The sequence below is a fragment of the Staurois parvus genome, unplaced genomic scaffold (assembly GCF_062004578.1).
Source record: "Staurois parvus isolate SC_StPar_1 unplaced genomic scaffold, SC_StPar_1.0 ptg000147l, whole genome shotgun sequence".
NCBI classification, from domain to species: Eukaryota; Metazoa; Chordata; class Amphibia; order Anura; family Ranidae; genus Staurois; species Staurois parvus.
The window spans coordinates 20591251-20612023 of NW_028317943.1; the positions used below are offsets into that span (position 1 = coordinate 20591251).

General features: G+C 39.9%; 1 protein-coding gene across 1 annotated transcript in view; it reads right to left on the reverse strand.

Moving 5' to 3' along the window:
- Positions 1-281: 281 nt before the first annotated feature.
- LGR5 (leucine rich repeat containing G protein-coupled receptor 5) overlaps positions 282-20773 on the reverse strand; it is a 226149-nt gene continuing 205657 nt past the window's right edge. The window contains exons 16-18 of the mRNA XM_089674104.1: positions 4040-4185; positions 2949-3032; positions 282-1784 (exon numbers count right to left, since the gene is read on the reverse strand). Of these exons, the coding sequence (XP_089530230.1) occupies positions 703-1784; positions 2949-3032; positions 4040-4185 (1312 nt within the window). The 3' untranslated portion in view covers positions 282-702. The remainder of the gene's footprint in view (positions 1785-2948; positions 3033-4039; positions 4186-20773) is intronic.

Genomic DNA, 20773 nt, shown 5'->3' on the forward strand with positions numbered 1-20773 from the left:
TGGAGCATACAGAAATAAAGTTATTATTGTAAGGTGCCTAAACAGAAATGTTATTCACATTTAAAGCTTTTGGAGGGCACACTAGGAACAATACTAGATCACTTGGAAGCAACGGTGTATTTCCTAGGCATTCAGTCAGGGCTCTTTTGGATCAATTAAAAAAGATCATTTTGATGGGAATACAAGAAAACTCTTTGAAATATAACCAATTCCAGAGCTTCATCCTTTAAAGAATGTCCAGCTAAAACAGCACTGTTTATAATGGTTCAAGGATAAAAAAAGATATTCAACTGTTTTTAATAAGCGTAAAAAGGAATGTGCAAGCTGTACCCAAACCAACCAATTATAAACAATCTTTCCTTACATTTCAGTACAATAAACTGCAGAAAACTCATCTGCTATTGGCTGGCACACGCTACTGCACATTACTGCTTTTTGTACCACATTATTAAATAGACACTACTGCAACAAAGAACATACTGTTCATAACGCTATCTTTTAAACAGATTTGAACATTTGTTTTATATAGACAGGATAATGAAAGATAATGTTTGATTGGTTGCTATAGCTTACTGCGCTTTGTGGTTTGCCTTATTAAATAAAGGCATTTGACATTCCCCCAATGACAGCAAATGAGAAGAGATTTGTGGTCATTGTAAATACAGAACCATACTCAAAACAAGTATCGGTCAGACTGCGCCATCAGTGACAAGGCACATATGCTGCAGATGATAATGTACAGTTTTCAGTCACTCGATACGATGAGGAGGAACTGACTGGTAACTCGTATGATATACTGGAACTTGCAAAGGTTACAAGGGCTTGAGTGGAATCGCAAGACTGTTTTTCTGCATCTTCAGAATTAATAGAAGCCAGACTTGTTTGATGAGATCTGGTCCACAGCATGTCTGTACTCTTTAGTGTGCCGATGTCTTCCTTGAAGTGAGGATTGAAGAGGATGTAGAGGAGAGGATTTAAGCATGCAGGTAAAGGGATAATTAGCAAGAGGATCGACTTAATAACTTCTGGACTAATGAATGTGAGATTTAGAAGTGAGGAGAATGACAAGAAGGCCACTGGGCAGTACAGTATGCAGTTAGTGAAGAGCAGCAAAGCTATATGCTTCACCATTGAACAGTCCCACACATTTTCTAGCTCGCCTTTCTCTAGAGTGCAGTAAAGCTTGGTATAGGCAACAGTCATTACAAGAAAGCAGAGTGAGTTCAAGAGGACTAAAGCAACCATGAAACCCATAGAGGAGGGGTCACCAAACAGTAAAGGGAAACACAATGGAGATGTCCCGTAAGCACTGCCACTTAGCAGAGGGGACACTGCAATGACCAGTGAAAGAGTGAAGCACAAGACGATAGACAGTTTAATGCTTATAAAGGAGGATTTTGATTCAAATTTAGTAGAACATTTTACTGACAATCCTCTCTCAAGTGCAGCCACTGTTAAAAGAAAGATAGAAGATTCAGCAGCAAAAACTGACAGAAAGCCAGTTATTTGACAGCCTACCCCACTTTCCCACCAAGCCCCATACTGAGCAAAGTTTCCAAAGGTCAAAGCATCAACTGTGGCCAGGACACCACTGGATAGGCCCATTAGGGTGTTCATGATGGCAATAAGTCCAATCAGAAGCTTTATAGATGGAATGTATGAGAGATGTCTGAAGACGGTTGCAATAACTAAACCATTGCAGATAAAAGCAAGGAAAACTATAAGCCACACGCCAATTCGGATGAGCCAACTTCCAAATAAATGATCACAAGGTTTGAAGGGCCCTACAATAAATAGAGAGACAGTATGTTAGTAATATGTCAATTTTATCACTGCAAAAGCAAATATATTGTAAATTAATGTGTAAAAGATCTGACAAATAAAAAAAGTACTGTCAGTAAATTTTAGAGGAAATATTTAACTACTTCTCTACTGGGCCAATTCTGACATTTCTCTCCTATATGTAAAAATCTGTATTTTTTTTGTTAAAATATAAAAGATGTTGTTACGCTGAGTATATAGATATCTAACATTCCAAGCTTTACAGTTTCGTATGCTTGTGGAACGGCACCAAACTACGGTACCTAACAATATCCATAGGTGATGTTTTAAAAGCCTTTACTGGTTACCAGTTTAAAGTTACATGGGAGGTCTGGAGCTAAAATTATTGCTCTTGCTCTGATGTTCACAATGATACCTCACAATTGCGTGTGGGACTTACGTATGTGTTTGTGCATTAGAATGGGGGGAGGGGGCATTTTAAAATGTTTAATTATTTTTATTATTTCTTTTCTTTTTTTTTACATTGTCTCTTTAATTTTTTTAAATCAACTTTAGTGCTTTCACAAAGGGTGAACAGCATTCCTTGGGAAAGCAGATCCTCTTTATGGAGAGATCTGGGGTATTAGCCCCCAACCTCTCCTCTGGCCTCCAATGCAGCTGATCAGACACAGATTGGTCTGATTGGCTGCTTACCTGGCCGCTAACGGCCAGATAAACAAACAGTCGAAACCGGAAGTGATGAAATCGTCAGTGCTTCCAGGGTTACAGAGGGGGAGCGCTGCTGTTGCTGCCAGAACTGGGATCTGCGGTCAGATGGGAGAGCCCAGGAAAAATGGCTGGGGGGTAGGGGTTCACCCTTGTGCCACCTGCAGAAGTGATCGAGTGGCTATACAGCCAATCTAATCACCTCTCCCACACAGGGAATCACCGGTGGAAAATCTTGATACTGGGATGATGCAGGCACCTTCCCAGTATAACCACTTTAAACCAAGGATGTCATATGACATCCTATGGGTGGAAAGTAGTTAAATCTTTCAAAGTATACAAATTTCATAGAAAAAACTTTAATACCTTATGTTTAATAGCAATAGACACCAGATTTAAAGATCATATTTTAGGTTATATTTCTTATTTTGTATTATTGTAGTTCAAAATTTACTATATACCTGGAGATGGTGTGCACTGTACAGTGTGAAGAACTTTAAGATCTTCTTCAAAGTCCAGCAGGAAATCTTCAAAATCCCGATCATCTGTAGTGTAAATGTTTTTTTCTTATTCAATTATTATTAAAACCCTTAAGAGGTTATAACTACAATCAATCATGTAATTTATCCAGCATTAAATGTATCCACACTTGTTAACAAAATCATACAATCAATGCCATTGCCAAAGATCTAAAAGTCCCAGAGTTTGCACCTTATCCTGTGCTTATAAAGGACAGATTAAGAAGTGCAGAGATGCTGCATCTTTTACACACTAGTACGTACAATCTATATCAGCCTTTTAAACCAGGGTTCCTCAAGCAGTTGCTCGGTGTTGCAAGCCATGAACAATTTCTTAATTTCTGATACGTAACCAGATAAGTAACCACTGAAACCAGTGATCTTTGTAGCTGTCTCTACAGGCAGGATTTTTCCACTGACTACAATAATTATTAGCAGGTGTTCTCTAAGACAAAAAAGGTTATTTTATAAGTCCTCCATGTTAAAAAGTTTGAGAATGGCTGCTCTGTAATTCATAATTGATTTTGTTGTAATAGAGTTGCATTTACACCACAAAAAAATGACATTCCTTACATGAATTTGAAATATTTCCTGAATAACTTTAAAATAGTATATTATCAGAGTTAAGAAATATGGATTAACTCCTGTACCTGCTCAAAAAAAAAAGAAAATGCATGCAGAATATACAGTTTCCAGTCACTGTTACTAAAATCTATTTAGTTAGATTGTACTGAAAACATTTATGTGGATCTGCATGCGGGTCAACAGGGCCCATAGGTACTGTATATATATATATATATATATATATATATATATATACACATATATATAAACATTCATTGCATGAATGTGAATGCCAGTTACCCATAAAAAGAGATATTCTTCTTTTAACATTAATTAGCACATAGTAACATGTCAATTTATTTTATACTTTGCTTCAATGTAAATAGCTTCCAAAAAGAAAATGCAAAATATGAAAAAACCCGGGTAAGTTTCCTCTGGTATTTTTTCCCTGTAAAACTGTTGATTCTCACCTTGTATATGTAACATTCCTGCTTCCTTTCGGAAAAACTCATCAGTGCTGCTGTTGTCCTCCTTGCCCCATTGGCTTGATTGTTTAACAGCATTTTCACAAACAGCAAAAGCACAGCACTGGTAGGAGTAAGGCATTTCCATGACCCTAAGATTTTCATAACATAATGGGTGTTACTTTACAATGTATTTCATCTGTAAGATCTGTACCAAAACAGTAACTAATATTACAAATAATTTTAAATGTGTAAATAATTTATTTCCCATTTTTCTCCTATTAAGTGGTCGAGCAACACTTACAGAGTAAATAGAATCATTCACATCGGCTGCTGTTTCATAAAAAAGTGCACAATAAAATGCAACACAGTTTTATATATGATAAGGCCAACATTATAACCAACCAGTATGTTTTTGAAATTAGACCAGGTTGCTCATTTTTCACATTATAAATTTATAAATTCCTGATATCCTTAACTTAAATTGCACTTGCCTCCAGACTATGAACAATAACGTTTTTGCATATTCATGTAGAAAAATAACTATAAAGCAGTAGTAAACTCCAAAATTAAAAAGAAAATACTTTTCTCCTGCAAGGCAATGTTAGCTACTAGCACATTATGTGAAACTTGGCTTAAAAACTTGCTGACAGGGCTTCTATAGTCACATCTTACTTCTGGGTTTGAGAGCTACGGCCGCTTGAATGGCTGAGCAGTGATGACGTCACTCCCGTGCATGCGAGAGTCACTGTTTACAGCACAGGGCTCTGAAGGAATGGCACATATACGTTTCTTCAGAGCACATGCGCTGGTGACATCACCGGTGGCTACACAAGTATATATTTTCTAAACGGTACATGCTTGGGAGATGCAGGTGCATCTCAATAAATTAGAATATCATCAAAAAGTTAATTTATTTCAGTCATTCAATTCAAAAAGTGAAACTCATATATTATATACCTTCATTACACACAGAGTGATATACACCATATTGCCAAAAGTATTGGGACACCCCTCCAACTCATTGGATTCAGGTGTTCCAATCACCTCCATGGCCACAGGTGTATATAATCAAGTACCTAGGCATGCAGACTGCTTCTACAAACATTTGTGAAAGAATGGGTCCCTCTCAGGAGCTCAGTGAATTCAAGATTCGTACCGTGATAGGTTTTCACCTGTGAAGTCCATCCATGAAATTTACTTGCTACTAAATATTCCACGGTCAACTGTTAGTGGTGTTATGACAAAGTGGAAGCAGTTGGGAACAACAGCAACTCAGCCACAAAGTGGTAGGCCACATAAAATTACAGAGTGTGGTCAGCGCATGCTGAAGCGCACAGTGCGCAGAAGTTGCCAACTGTCTGCAGAGTCAATAGCTAAAGACCTCCAAACTTTGTGTGGCCTTCAGATTAGCATAACAGTGCATAGAGAGCTTAATGGGATGGGTTTCCATGGCCGAGCAGCTGCATCCAAGCCTTTCATCACCAAGTGCAATGCAAAGCGTCAGATGCAGTGGTGTAAAGCACGCTGCCACTGGATTCTAGAGCAGTGGAGACATGTTCTCTGGCGTGACGAATCACGCTTCTCTTGTCTGGCAATCCAATGTACGTGTCTGAGTTCGGCGGTTGCTAGGAACGGTACTTGCCTGACTGCATTGTGCTGACTGTAAAGTTTGGTGGAGGGGGGATTATGTTGTGGGGTTGTTTTTCAGGGGTTGGGCTTGGCCCCTTAGTTCCAGTGAAGGGAACCAAGACATTTTGGCAATTTCATGCTCCCAACTTTGTGGGAACAGTTTGGGGATGTCCCTTTCCTGTTCCAACATGACTGCACACCAGTGCACAAAGCAAGGTCCATAAAGACATGGATGAGCAAGTTTGGGGTGGAGGAACTTGACTGGCCTCACAAATGTGCTTCTGGAAGAATGGTCAAACATTCCCATAGACACTCCTAAACCTTGTGGACAGCCTTCCTAGAAGAGTTGAAGCTGTTATAGCTGCAAAGGGTGGGCCAACTCAATATCGAACCCTACGGACTAAGACTGTTATGCTATTAAAGTTCATGTGCATGTAAAGGCTGGCGTCCCAATACTTTTGGCAATATAGTGCATTTCAAGCATTTCTTTCTTTTAATTTTGATGATTATGGCTTACAGCTAGTGAAAACCCAAAATTCACTAACTCAGAAAATTTGAATATTACTTAAGACCAATTTAAAAAAAAAAAGATTTTTAATACAGAAATGTGTGCTTACTAAAAAGTATGTCTATGTACAGTATAGTATGCACTCAATAATTGGTCAGGCTCCTTTTGCATGAATTACTGCATCAACACAGTGTGGCATAAAGGCGACCAGCCTGTGGCACTGCTGAGGTGTTATGGAAACCCAGGATACTTTGATAGCGGCCTTCAGCATGTCTGCATTGTTGCGTCTGGCATCTCTCATCTTCCTCTAGACAATACCCCAAAGATTCTCTATGGGGTTTAGGTCAGGTGAGTTTGCTGGCCAATCAGGCACAGTGATGCCATTATCATTAAAACAGGTATTGATACTTCTGGCAGTGTGGGCAGGTGCCAAGTCCTGCTGGAAAATGAAATCAGCATTTCCATAAAGCTGGTCTGCAGAGGAAAGCATGAAGTGCTTGATAAAACACCGTGGACCAACACAAGAAGATAACATGGCTCCCCAAATCATCATTGACTGTGGAAGCTTCACACTGGACCTCATGCAACTTGGATTCTGTGCCTCTCCACTTTTCCTCCAGTCTTTGGGACCAAATGAAATGCAAATTTACCTTCATCTGAAAAGAGGACTTTGGACCACTGACCAACAGTCCAGTCCTTTTTCTCCTTACCCCAGGTAAGATGCTTCTGACGTTGTCTCTGGTTCAGGAGTGGCTTGATACAAGGAATGTGACAGTTGTAGCGCATGTGCTGCATACGTCTGTGTGTGGTGGCTCTTGAAGCACTGACACCAGCTGTAGTCAACTCCTTGTGAATCTCCCCCAAATTCTTAAATGGCCTTTACTTCACAATCCTCTCAAGGCTGTGGTTATCCCTGTTGCTTGTTCACCTTTTTCTATCACACTTTTTCCTTCCACTCAATGTTCCATTAATATGCTTGGATACAGCACTTTGTGAACAGCCAGCTTCTTTAGCAATGACCTTTTGTGACCTTTGATAACTGTCTTCTTGACAACTGTCAAGTCAGCAGTCTTCCCCATGATTGTGTAACCAACCATTTAAAGGCTCAGGAAACCTTTACAGGTGTTTTGTGTTAATTAGCTGATTGGAGTGTGACACTGGGAGTCTACAATATTGAACGTTTTCATAATATTAACATTTTCTGAGATACTAAATTTTGGGTTTTCACTATAATATATGAGTTTCACTTTTTGAATTGAATTACTGAAATAAATGAACTTTTTGATAATATTCTAATTTATTGAGATGCACAAGTATTTTCAGTACCTACAGGTAAGCCTTATTATAGGCTTACCTGTAGGTAAAACATAAACAAATCCACTTTACTACCACTTTAAAACACCACCACTGACCTATGTAGCTGCTTGTACTGTGAACTAATTTATTTCCTAAAGGCTTATTCCACCCTTCCATGGAAAACTACAAGTTCCATCTGCCACTATTGCAAAGGGACTTAGATAGCAATGGAGTACAAGTGCGAAAGCATCATCACACTTTTAGTCTACTTATTACTTCCTTCAGTTTCATAACAGACGTTCTGAACCTCCTAGTGGACCTGGGACTAGAGTATTGCACCCATGATGCATTGATTGCTGTTGCAAAGCAACACAAAGCAGCACATTAATAAATAAACTTTTTTTCTTTTTTTAATATGGGTAAAGTTTTTTTTTTTGTAATACGGAAGGTAAAATATGGCTTTAAAGGTCACAAGAGACACACTGAAGTCAAGTTTCTAATAGCTTAGAAAGATCTGCTATTTGTTTTCATTAGAAGGCTGGTAATATGCAAAGTTTCTGCTTACACTGAAGATACAGTTGCAAAAAAAAAGTATGTGAACCCCTTGGGATTACGTGGAGTTTTGCATGAATTGGGCATAAAATGTGCTCTGAACGTCATCTAAGTCACAACAATAGAAGAACACAATCTGCTGAACATAATACTACACAAACATTAGATGTTGCCATGGTTTAATTGCACATAACATGTAAACATTCACAGTGCAGGTAGGAAAAAGTATGTGAGGCCCTAGCTTAATGACTTCTCCCAGAACTAATTGGAGCCAGGAGTGAGCCAACCTTGACTCCAATCAGTGTGATGATATTGGATGTGTTTCTGACAGCTGTCCTGCCCTTAAAAAACACAGACCTGTTTTGGGTTTACTGGTTTCAAGAAGCACTGTCTGATGTGAACCATGCCTCGCAGAAAAGAGATCTCAGAAAACCTACGATCAAGAATTGTTGACTTGCATGAAGCTGGAAAGGGTTACAAAAGTATCTCCAAAAGCCTTGATGTTCATGTGTCCATGGTAAGACAGACTGTCTACAAATGGAGAAAGTTTAGCACTGTTGCTACTCTCCCTAGGCGTGGTCGTCCTGTAAAAATGACTGCAAGAGCACAGCGCAGAATGCTGCATGAGGTAAAGAAGAATCCCAGAGTGTCAGCTAAAGACCTACAGAAATCTCTGGCACATGCTAACATTTTTGTTGACACATCTACAATAAGGAAAACATTAAACAAGAATGGAGTACATGGGAGGACACCACGGAGGAAGCCATTGCTATCCAAAAAGAATATTGCAGCACGTTTGAAGTTTGCAAAAGAGCACCTGAATGTTCCACAGCACTACTGGCAAAATATACTGTGGACAGATAAAAAGAAGATTGAGTTGTTTGGGAAGAACACACAACACTATGTGTGGAGAAAAAAAGGCACAGCACAGCAACATCAAAACCTCATCCCCACTGTAAAACATGGCGGAGGGAGCATCATGGTTTGGGGCTGCTTTGCTGCCTCAGGGCCTGGACGGATTGTTGTCATTGATGGGAAAATGAATTCCAGAGTTTATCAAGACATTTTGCAGGAAAACGTACGACCATCTGTCCGCCAACTGAAGCTCCACAGAGGATGGGTGATGCAACAGGACAATGACCCAAAGCATACAAGTAATTCAACAAAACAATGGCTGCAACAGCACAGAATACGCCTTCTGGAGTGGCCCAGTCAGAGTCCTGACCTCAACCTGATTGAAATGCTGTGGCATGACCTTAAGAGAGCGATTCACACCAGACATCCCAAGAATATTGCTACACTGAAACAGTTTTGTGAAGAGGAGTGGTCCAAAATTACTCCTGATCGTTGTGCAGGTCTGATCTGCAACTACAGGAAACATTTGGTTATTGCTGCCAAAGGAGGGTCAACCAGTTATTAAGTCCAAAGTTTCACATACTTTTTCCTCCCTGCACTGTGAATGTTTACATGTTATGTGCAATTAAACCATGGCAACATCTAATGTTTGTGTAGTATTATGTTCAGCAGACTGTGTTCTTCTATTGTTGTGACTTAGATGACGTTCAGAGCACATTTTATGCCCAATTCATGGAAAACTCCACGTAATCCCAAGGGGTTCACATACTTTTTCTTGCAACTGTACGTTAAAATGAACTGTGATTTCAGTACTTCTGTTGTGAAATTTGAAGATTCATTTCTCTACAGCACATACAGCTATAGGGGTAAATGGGGGATATTTTAACCAATTGCCCTCTTCCTGACCAGGCCATTTTTTGTGTTACGGCACTGCGTTACTTTAACTGACAATTGTGCAGTAATGAAATGTTGCACCCAAATGAAATTTACGTCCTTTTCTTCCCACAAATAGAGCTTTCTTGCAGTGATATTTATTAGCCTGTGCATCTTTTATTTTTTTGTGCTATAAAGAAACAAAGGCCGACAATTCTGAGAAAAAAAAACAATATTTTTTACTTTTTGCTATTAAACATATCCAATAAAAAAAATCAAAAAATCAAATTTCGTCATAAATATAGTGCAAAATGTATTCTGCTACATGGCTTTGCTAAACAAAATCCCAATACGTGTAAATTACTTGGTTTGTGTGAAAGTTATAGTGCTTGCAAATGGCGGTATGTATATTGGAATTTTTAATTTTATTTTGTTTTTTACTAGTAATGGCGGTGATCAGCAACTTACAGTGGGACTGTGGTGGGCATTCTGACACTGGGGGGAACTGACTTGGTGTCACTGACATCCCCAGTGACTCCAATACAGTGATCAGTCCTAATAAAAAGTACTTACACTGTACTAATGGTACTGGGCAGGAAGGGGTTAACATGTGGGGTGATCAAAGGGTTAGCTGTGTGCTGTTTCACATTATGTGCTGTGTGTGCATTCAACTGTAAGCACACTGCTTTGTATGGCTCTGCTATGCTATGCAGAGCCATACAAAACAGTGTGCAGGAGCTGACAGGGGAGAGAACTGTATTGTTTACATACAATTCTCTCCCCCATCTGTAATACTCAGCGATCACCGGGTGCCGGTGAGTAATCACCGGCCGGGACCCGGTGATTGACAGCCAGGGCCGCGAAAGGCAGTGTGGGTAGGTCCCTACCTGGAGCTAAAAAATCACGTATACAGTGGGGATCTAAAGTTTGGGCACCCCAGCTAAAAATTTGTATTAATGTGCCAAGGAAAGATGGAAAAATCTCCAAAAGGCATCACATTACAGATTAGACATTCTTATAATATGTCAACAAAAGTTAGATTTTATTTCCATCATTTACACTTTCAAAATAACAGAAAACAAAAAAATGGCGTTTGCAAAAGTTTGGGCACCCTGCAGAGTTAATATCTTGTACTGCCCCCTTTGGCAAGTATCACAGCTTGTAAACACTTTTTGTAGCCAGCCAAGAGTCTTTCAATTCTTGTTTGAGGTATCTTTGCCCATTCTTCCTTACAAAAGTCTTCCAGTTCTTTGAGTTTTCTGGGCTGTCTGTCACGCACTGCTCTTTTAAGGTCTATCCATAGATTTTCAATTATGTTGAGGTCAGGAGATTGTGAAGGCCATGGCAAAACCTTCAGTTTACGCCTCTTGATGTAATCCCCTGTGGATTTCGAGGTGTGTTTAGGATCATTATCCATTTGTAGAAGCCATCCTCTCTTTAACTTCAGCTTTTTCACAGATGGCATCCAGTTACCATCCAAAATTTGCTGAAATTTTATTGAATCCATTTTTCCTTCTACTCGTGAGATGTTCCCCCTGCCACTGGCTGCAACACAACCCCAAAGCATGATTGATCCAACCCCATGCTTAACAGTTGGACACAGGTTCTTTTCATTAAATTCTGTGCCCCTTCTTCTCCAAACGTACCTTTGCTCATTCCAGCCAAAAAGTTCAATTTTAACCTCATCGGTCCACAGAACTTGTTTCCAAAATGCATCAGGCTTGTCTATATGTCCATTTGCAAAGTTCAAACGATGATTTTTGTGGTGAGGACGTAGAAGAGGTTTTCTTCTGATGACTCTTCCATGAAAACCATATTTGTACAAGTATCTCTTTATAGTGGAATAGTGTACCACAACTCCAGTGTCTGCCAGATCTTTCTGGAGGGATCGTGCAGTCAAACGTGGATTTTGAATTGTTTTTCTCACAATCCTGCAAGCTCTTCTGTCTGATATTTTTCTTGGTCTTCCAGATCTTGCTTTAACTTTCACTGTTCCTGATGACTGCCATTTCTTAATTACATTCCGAACAGAGGATATTGACATCTGAAAACGCTTTGCTATCTTCTTATAGCCTTCTCCAGCTTTGTGAGCGTCAACTATTTTCAGTTTCAAATAATGAATATAGCGAGCGCTCAGAAGAACCAGCTGCTGGAACACTTCAAGGGATCACTGGACCTCATAACAGAAACATTATATATATATAGTGCAGCGCTGTAATTAAATAAAATTAAAATATTTCGTAAAGTCCTTTCAATAAAATCAAAATATGTGCAGGTCTCCTCCTCATTAGGTGACTGGAATCAAATGGGAAAAATGCGCACTCACCGACCGCACATTTATAATGCGCCTGTGTGTGATTTTATCCAGAGGACCGGCCTGGCATACAGCTCCAGATAACACAATGGATCCTCCCTCTCAGACACTGACATCAGCCTTGGGTGCAGCAATACCTCCAGATCACGAGACCCTCTCGCCCCGAATGATAGGTAGACAGGGATCCCCCTTCCGGTTCCAGGTACCCCAGAAATGGTAGATGTAGATCTGAAACCCTCCAACCGGAGAGTCAAAGAAAAGAGGGAACGCCAATAGTGTGGTGGGTTCAAAACTTTATTGGAGCAACAATCATAAAGCCAGGGTCACATGTGCATACAGATACCATTAGCCGATATGCTGACTGGTAAGAGTGAAAATATTGTAAACCATGTACTAACCCGGCTGTAGTAAAGATCAGAGACCACTGGACCTCCTCCTGGTCTCAGTGGTCAGGAAGTCACACTTGCTACTGGCTCCTAGGAGGAGCCAGTAGCAAGTGTGACTTCCTGACCACTGAGACCAGGAGGAGGTCCAGTGGTCTCTGATCTTTACTACAGCCGGGTTAGTACATGGTTTACAATATTTTCACTCTTACCAGTCAGCATATCGGCTAATGGTATCTGTATGCACATGTGACCCTGGCTTTATGATTGTTGCTCCAATAAAGTTTTGAACCCACCACACTATTGGCGTTCCCTCTTTTCTTTGACTCTCCGGTTGGAGGGTTTCAGATCTACATCTACCATTTCTGGGGTACCTGGAACCGGAAGGGGGATCCCTGTCTACCTATCATTCGGGGCGAGAGGGTCTCGTGATCTGGAGGTATTGCTGCACCCAAGGCTGATGTCAGTGTCTGAGAGGGAGGATCCATTGTGTTATCTGGAGCTGTATGCCAGGCCGGTCCTCTGGATAAAATCACACACAGGCGCATTATAAATGTGCGGTCGGTGAGTGCGCATTTTTCCCATTTGATTCCAGTCACCTAATGAGGAGGAGACCTGCACATATTTTGATTTTATTGAAAGGACTTTACGAAATATTTTAATTTTATTTAATTACAGCGCTGCACTATATATATATAATATTTTCAGTTTCAGTTTTCTAGACAACTGCTTAGAAGAACCCATGGTGCTGATTGTTGGGGCAAGGTCAGATGAGTTTGGGCATTTAAAACCTTTGAGATTGACATCACCTGGTCTTCCCAGACGATGATTGAGAACAATCCATGACACTGGCAGGTCTCAGCTTTGCAAAGGGGGCAGTGCATGCTATAAATTCTGCAGGGTGCCCAAACTTTTGCAGACGCCATTTTTTTGTTTTCTGTTATTTTGAAAGTGTAAATGATGGAAATAAAATCTAACTTTTGTTGACATATTATAAGAATGTCTAATCTGTAATTTGATGCCTTTTGGAGATTTTTCCATCTTTCCTTGGCTTCTTTATGCACATTAATACAAATTTTTAGCTGGGGTGCCCAAACTTTCGATCCCCACTGTATATGCGTGATTTTGCCCACCCAGTGCCACCCTGTAGAAGTATTTCTGCTATAGGGCAGACGGGAAGCGGTTACAAGTGTTTTACTGCTTGTTTAGAATAAGTCTTTAAAAGTTTATAAACAGGTTCACTTTAAGTATTTTAATACTAATACCTAATATATAAATTGGAAATGTGATGTTACGGTCTTCCCTAAAATACAATGCCCTCTTAAAAGGAGAAGTATAGCCTACGCTATTTTAGCTATATTTCTCCTGGGGGTCACCGGACTGCAGTTTGTTCTGTACTCCTGTGACCCATTTTCAGCTGACAGTGGGAAAAGTCAGCTGACGGCTGACATAAATACTGAAAAAGTATACAAGTTATAATACTGGTACGGTAAAACAAGTATCTGTTGCTTGTTCTTTTATGTATAAACGTGTAGCAAAATGTATTCTGCATATTGTTATACTTATTAGCCATTGAAACCCAAATGGCATTATACTCTGGAGAGGCGAAATACTGATCTACCCTAGAAATATATGTGTGTGATTAAAGGTAGTATGATGCAATAATATTAAAAACTGAAGCAGAGCAAGTTTGTAGCAGTCACCTGCGTGTAAAAGTTCACACAGCGGTTATATACACAGTTTGCCAATGCTAAAGAGCTGAAAACAATATTTACTTACTTCACCATTGGGAGTTTGAACTAAATGGCTGTGTGGAATGTATTCAGCTTTTTATCATTCGGCATTGAGTGTCTGTGTCTTCACAACACATTCTTCACTGCCTTCTCTTTGATTCTTCCGTGGCTATGTGACTTTTATTTGCCCTTCTTAATTGCGGTTATTTTATGTAATCTTTTCTTTTAAGAACTCCTGCAATTATGGTTCCACACTCATATAAATCTTTTGGCTTATCTTTTACATGTTTTCAGCAAGTGGCTGATTTAGTGTCCTATTATTTATTTAAATGTACAAAGGCACAGAAGGGATGTGTCACAAGCATTGCATTCCCATTCTGAATTATGGGGGGATCAGATAATTGCAATGAATGAACACAGGAAACAATTATTCTGCTTTTACAACCACTCCCCTCTCCCTGTACAGTTAGCCTTCCCATTATGCCATTATTTATATAGAGAAATTGGTGAAGCATCCTGGGCAATGTGAACAGAAGTTGTTTGCTAGGTTAAACTTATCATTAGATATCTTATTGTTTCTCCTTCAAGCAAAGATGAAGGCAATAGCTCTGATTGTAGTAAAATATTTAGGATTTTTAAAATCACATTCTACTCAAACCTAATATGGGAGAATGAATCATTTTATTTTGCAGAATTCTAATTTTAATTTTACAAATCCCTTAATCTTGGAAAGCTTAAAAACAAACATACTTTCACGTTTACCTTAGTCTGCATGTTACTAAAGAAAATACACAACAAACAATTTTCTTCAGTATTCTTCCCAAAGCATTATCAAAGACCCATCTAACTTTTTTCATTACTAGATTGCCAGTTGAATCGTATTTCCTATATTTTTGAAGGCCATTTCCTGCTTTGTTTTATACTGCCTCATCCTTCTTATGGCTGCATGGTTCTGTAGAGAAAATCTGTTCCTTTTATCTGTTTGGTCCTCAAAGTGTTATTAATCCCAAGACAATGCATTCACTATATCTGGTCTCTCACAGTAGACAGAACGTGGGAATGCAATTATTTTAGTAAATATAAACTGCCAAATACCTTTTTTCATTAGCAGTATATAGCAGTCTTGAGATTTCTATCAGTGTCCAGCAGAGCACTGGTTAAAGCTTGCAAGACGCCTTTTCAATCTCCCCTCGGTGTCCTATGAGGCTGCAGGATCCCTGTCTCTCTGTCAGGACAGTGCTGATTGGCCCTATGCTGATCACATGCACTCTCCCAAGAAAAAAAAAACTCTCTAGCAATACACACTAAACTGAGCATGTGCAGCTTGCTCCCAAGGCTCTGTTCTATCAGCAGATGGATTAGGGACAGTTAAAAAAGGGGAGGATCAGAGAAGACAAGATCAAACATTCTTTTTACACACTGCAGAGGATTAACCGCTTATGTTCCACAGTGAATACAACAAGCATGCTTTACTGCATATACAGACTGCTTTTACAGTTGTAGGTTTAATGACACTTTAAGGCTATAAAACGTACACCCTATTAACAATATTTTACTTTCTGTAACAAAAATAATTAACCACATGTAGCGCCCCTTTAGTTAGCCAGGGGAAGCTATATAGGTTTTCAGTCAGAGGCTGAGTAGCAGCCTGGGCATGAGTCAGTCTGGCTGTGAGTCAGCCAGGTCACCTTAGGCCAGGGCTGAGGGCTCTGCAGGTTAGTTCCCTGATACCTCCCCCTGCTCTAGAGACGTTTCTAGAAGACGGTGGGGGTGAGGAGGGGCTGACCTGTGCACTTAAGGAGACTCTGGCCAATCCCCAAGAAGGAGGCTTGGCATGGGGTAAGGGTAGCCCTTAAGTGTGACTGAGCCTGCTCAGCAGCAGAAGTGTACGGGTGGAAGATAAAGTGAATGCTGGAGTGTGGAGTCTGGGAGGGGGCCTACCTACAGGCAGAGTTGTTGGACAGGAGGATCTCTCAGCCTCCCTGCCCCCTGAGAGATGAGAGCCTGGGAAGCAGGGAAGGAGCAAGCCCAGCATAAGGCCTGATGGCATCTGGGGTCTGAAGCGATACACCAGGAGGGCTGGAGAGCTCTTCAAAGAGGGACTTTGCTGTTTATTGGCTTGTACGTAGTTGCTAAGAAGTTTGTCCTCAGTTACAGTTCCCTTGCGAATCCCATACACCCCTCAACCCCGTCCAAGTTCAATACCCCTTAATAAAACATAAAACCAAGCTCAAAAACCATTTACTGTCTCCTGTGTGAAAGGTCTGAAAAAAAATGTTGTGCCGTACTGTGCAGGACTATAGGGGGACCCAAAACTCTGCAACTCCTAAGGGGGTAGTGCTACACAGGATCCCTTTGATGTGCAAAAATGAACATGGGCAAAGCACGGGTTCATTTTAACATAAACTATCTCAGAAGAAAATGTCTTGCAGTTTTCCAATGGAAGCTGAAAAAAGTTGAACCATTTCAGCTACACTGCTAATGGCGTTGCTTCCCTGAATTTAGTGTGTGGTCTGAGAATGACTGCTCTCACTAGAGTAAGGGTTGTCAACTTATGAGGTATGAGGGGACCTCAACTGTGGCCCCGTATCATTACCAAAGGGCCACATAATACCCAGTACATGAAATGCTACAGAGACTGTCTTCTGTGGACATACATAGAAACTAAAACTGTCAGAAACTGTTACTATGCTACAGGACTGGTTGGAGACTGAAGAACACCTGTAGAACAAAGACATAAACTGGAGACATGTTACAAGAGACTGCTAGAGATAAAGGGCATTGCAATTCCTTTACAAACCAGTGTTTCTAGTGCTGAGAATTGTGGGGGCCACCCAACAAGTGCCAAAAGGCACCACGTGGCCCTAGGGCTCCCAAGACTGCTGTTTTATAATGGGAAACTAAAGTCTAAAACCCAACAGCTGTAACACTATTTTGAGGTAGAGGTACATTGTATAACACAGCATTAACAAGGTGAAATGTATTTTTTATGATCATTGCTACCTAGAAAAAAGAAGAAAAAAACAATTTAAAGTGTATCTAAAGCCCAAACTTTTCTTTTTAGGCCAGACTGGTCAAGGGATAACAACCGTGTCAAAGGTTTCATTGAGAGGACATGTTTAAAGTGCATACCAGCCTACTTGCATGATAAATGATAAAAGTGACACTGAGGGGCTAGAGTAAAAGCACTGTGCTGCCACAAACGAGTTTCCATGTTTTTTTGTATATTGCTGTTATTAGTCAAAGGTTTATCTTGGTTTAGTCTGGGATAGAGCTCAGATAACCCATTAAAAAGCATCAGTTTTTTTGTATTCTGTAAAATATTTATTGCTGTCTTTGCCTCTACTGGGGAGAATGACCCTCTGGTCACCATTATCCCTAATTTCTGACTGTAAGGGAAAATCCAAAGTTTGAAGTTTCAGCAGAATAGAAATGGAGAATTTTTCCAAAAAAGAGACACTTCTCGCTGTGAAAACTAAGAAAGCATTCACTTCACTTTAGAGAGATTTCCTATTGCTTCCTGTTGTGTCTTCAGGTCAGGAAGTGAAGCGAAATCTCCTCATTGGGATATAGACACAAAAAAAACCCCTTCTTAAAAGTGGGGAAAAAAAATTCCACTCTCCCAGACACTCTCCCTCTGAGGTACTCACACTCAGAGGCATATCTTCCTAACAGGAGAACTCAGTTCTTACGATTCTCTGTAAAAAGAATTTACCCTTCCTAACAAGTATTTTTTCAGATACCTACAATTGCGGCATGCCATTAGGGCACAATTTTCTCAAGCACCAATCCTCTAACCGAATTTAGAATCTCTTCTAAAGGCTTTCAATTTTGACAAGTCCCCAATTTATGCCTTCCCCATAACTCCTCACATGGATAGGGCTTCTCTATAGTTCTAGAAGTGGAAAACTGATATCCCCATCCTCTCTGAAGAGAAGTGAGAAGATGGGGTAGCACAATATACTAAACTGATGATATCTGCTAGGAATAAATGTATCCAATTGAAATTTTACATAAGATATAATATACCCCTCAGAGGTTGCAACATATCCATCCCATCCTTTCTTCACTCTGAAAGTGTTTGAATGCCACTGGCACTTTGTATTATATGGTGTGCAGCTGACCTTTGATTTTCGATTATTGAAAGCATGTCACATCCCAGTTGGCTAAGCCCCTGAAAATATTGCTGGCTCTGGATCTCATTGTTTTGTTGTTAGACATCTATGATTCCCTCAATATAGCAAATATATTTCTATAGTAGAAATAGTATGATGACTGTAGTCAGGGACTCTCCTTTAGTACACAATGTCAACTTAAATCCTGAATACGTAATGGCAAAATGTTTTTTTCACATACCTAAATCTACAAGCAGTGTATGTAGTTTGCTAATTCTACTGGCAGCTAAATTACAGATTAGATGTATCAGTTAACAAAGAAATGTCCAGTACTTTGTGGCTATTAGAGGTTCTGTATGACACCATTCCGTGCATCTTTTTATCCCTCGTACAATCCATTCATGATTTGGATGGCCTTTTTTTAACTTTCTAAAAGTGTTCTTGAGCAATCAGATTTATTTAAATAGTTAAAGAGTATGACAGCAGAACTAAATTTTATTTCAGGGGCTTATTATACCCCACAATACTAGCCTCTAGTTCCCAAGGGTAGGAGCACTGAGTCACAGATGCAAACTTGAAATAGGTTCTTTCATTTATGTAGCATGGGCCTGTCTTTAAATCCAGAACCTCTGACAGAAGCCTGTAAGTACCATCGACACTCTGGGTATGACACTAGGAATGGACTCATGATCCTAGGAATAGTTGATAGCATTAACACTATTCATTATTAAAAACTAATATTCTTTTATGCTTCATTTTATACAAAGCCAGGGATCCTCCTTAGATGAAAGTTTCCCACCTCATTCACTATGGACATGTGGCAATCTCCCATTAACAAAGTCTTATCTTTATACAAACATACTTACCCGGGAAGGGACTATCCTAGAGAAAATGGCATGAGGCTGATATTATAAGTGTTTGACAGATTATCCTACTCTGCCTTGAAGAGCACCTTCCAGGAGCAACATAGAAGCAGATGACTGCACTGTACCCTCTGCAGTATATGTACCTTCATGGATGACCCTACCTCTTATAGTTTCCACCCGATCTTTCTTGCCATTCCCGATCAGACAACTAGCTAGATTTTCTACATCATAACATCCCTAAGAGGATGTGGAATGGCTGGTCAGGCCTCATCATCAGCATATGATGCACAGCTAATAAATGTTGTTGCTTATCAGGTCTTGTATAATACTTTTTTTTTGTACTCTGTTAACCTCTATCTAGACGTATGACATACCATATAACGTACAGTGGATATAAAAAGTCTACACACCCCTGTTAAAATGTCAGGTTTCTGTGACGTAAAAAAAATTAGACAAAGATAAATCATTTCAGAACTTTTTCCACCTTTAATGTGACCTATAAACTGTACAACTCAATTGAAAAACAAACTGAAATCTTTTAGGGGGGGAAGTAAACATAAAAAACTAAAATAATGTTGATGCATAAGTGAGCACACCCACTTATAACTGGGAATGTAGCTGTGTTCAGAATTAAGCAATCACATTCACAATCATGTTAAATAGGAGTCAGTACACACCTGTCATCATTTAAAGTGCCTCTGATTAACCCAAAATAAAGTTCAGCTTTTCTAGTAGGTCTTTTCTGACATTTTCTTAGTCGCCTCCTACAGCCAAAAGCCATAGTCCGCAGAGAGCTTCCAAAGCATCAGAGGGATCTCATTGTTAAAAGGTATCATTCAGGAGAAGGGTACAAAAGAATTTCCAAGGCATTAGATATACCATGGAACACAGTGAAGACAGTCATCATCAAGTGGACAAAATATGGAGTTACATTACCAAGAACTGGATGTCCCTCCAAAATTGATTAAAAGATGAGAAGAAAACTGGTCTGGGAGGCTGCCAAGAGGCCTACAGCAACATTAAAGGAGCAGCAGGAATACTGTATCTGGCAAGTACTGGCTGTGTGGTACATGTGATATCAATCTCCCATATTCTTCATATGTCTGGGCTATGGAGTAGAGTGGCAAGACAAAAGCCTTTTCTTATGAAGAAAAACATCCAAGCCCGGATAAATTTTGCAAAAACACATCTGAAGTCTCCCAAAAGAATGTGGGAAAATGTGTTATGATCTGATGAAAACAAGGTTAAACTTTTTGGCCATAATTCCGAATGATATATTTGGCACAAAAACAACACTGCACATCACCAGAAGAACACCATACCCACAGTGAAGCATGGTGGTGGCAGGATCATGCTTTGGGGATGTTTTTCTTTAGCAGGAACTGGGGCATTAGTCAAGGTAGAGGGAATTATGAACAGTTCCAAATACCAGTCAATATTGGCACAAAACCTTCAGGCTTCTGCTAGAAAGCTGAACAAGAAGAGGGACTTCATCTTTCAGCATGACAACCACCCAAAGCATACATCCAAATCAACAAAGGAATGGCTTCAACAGAAGATTAAAGTTTCGGAATGGCCCAGTCAGAGCCCAGACCTGAATCCGATCAAAATCT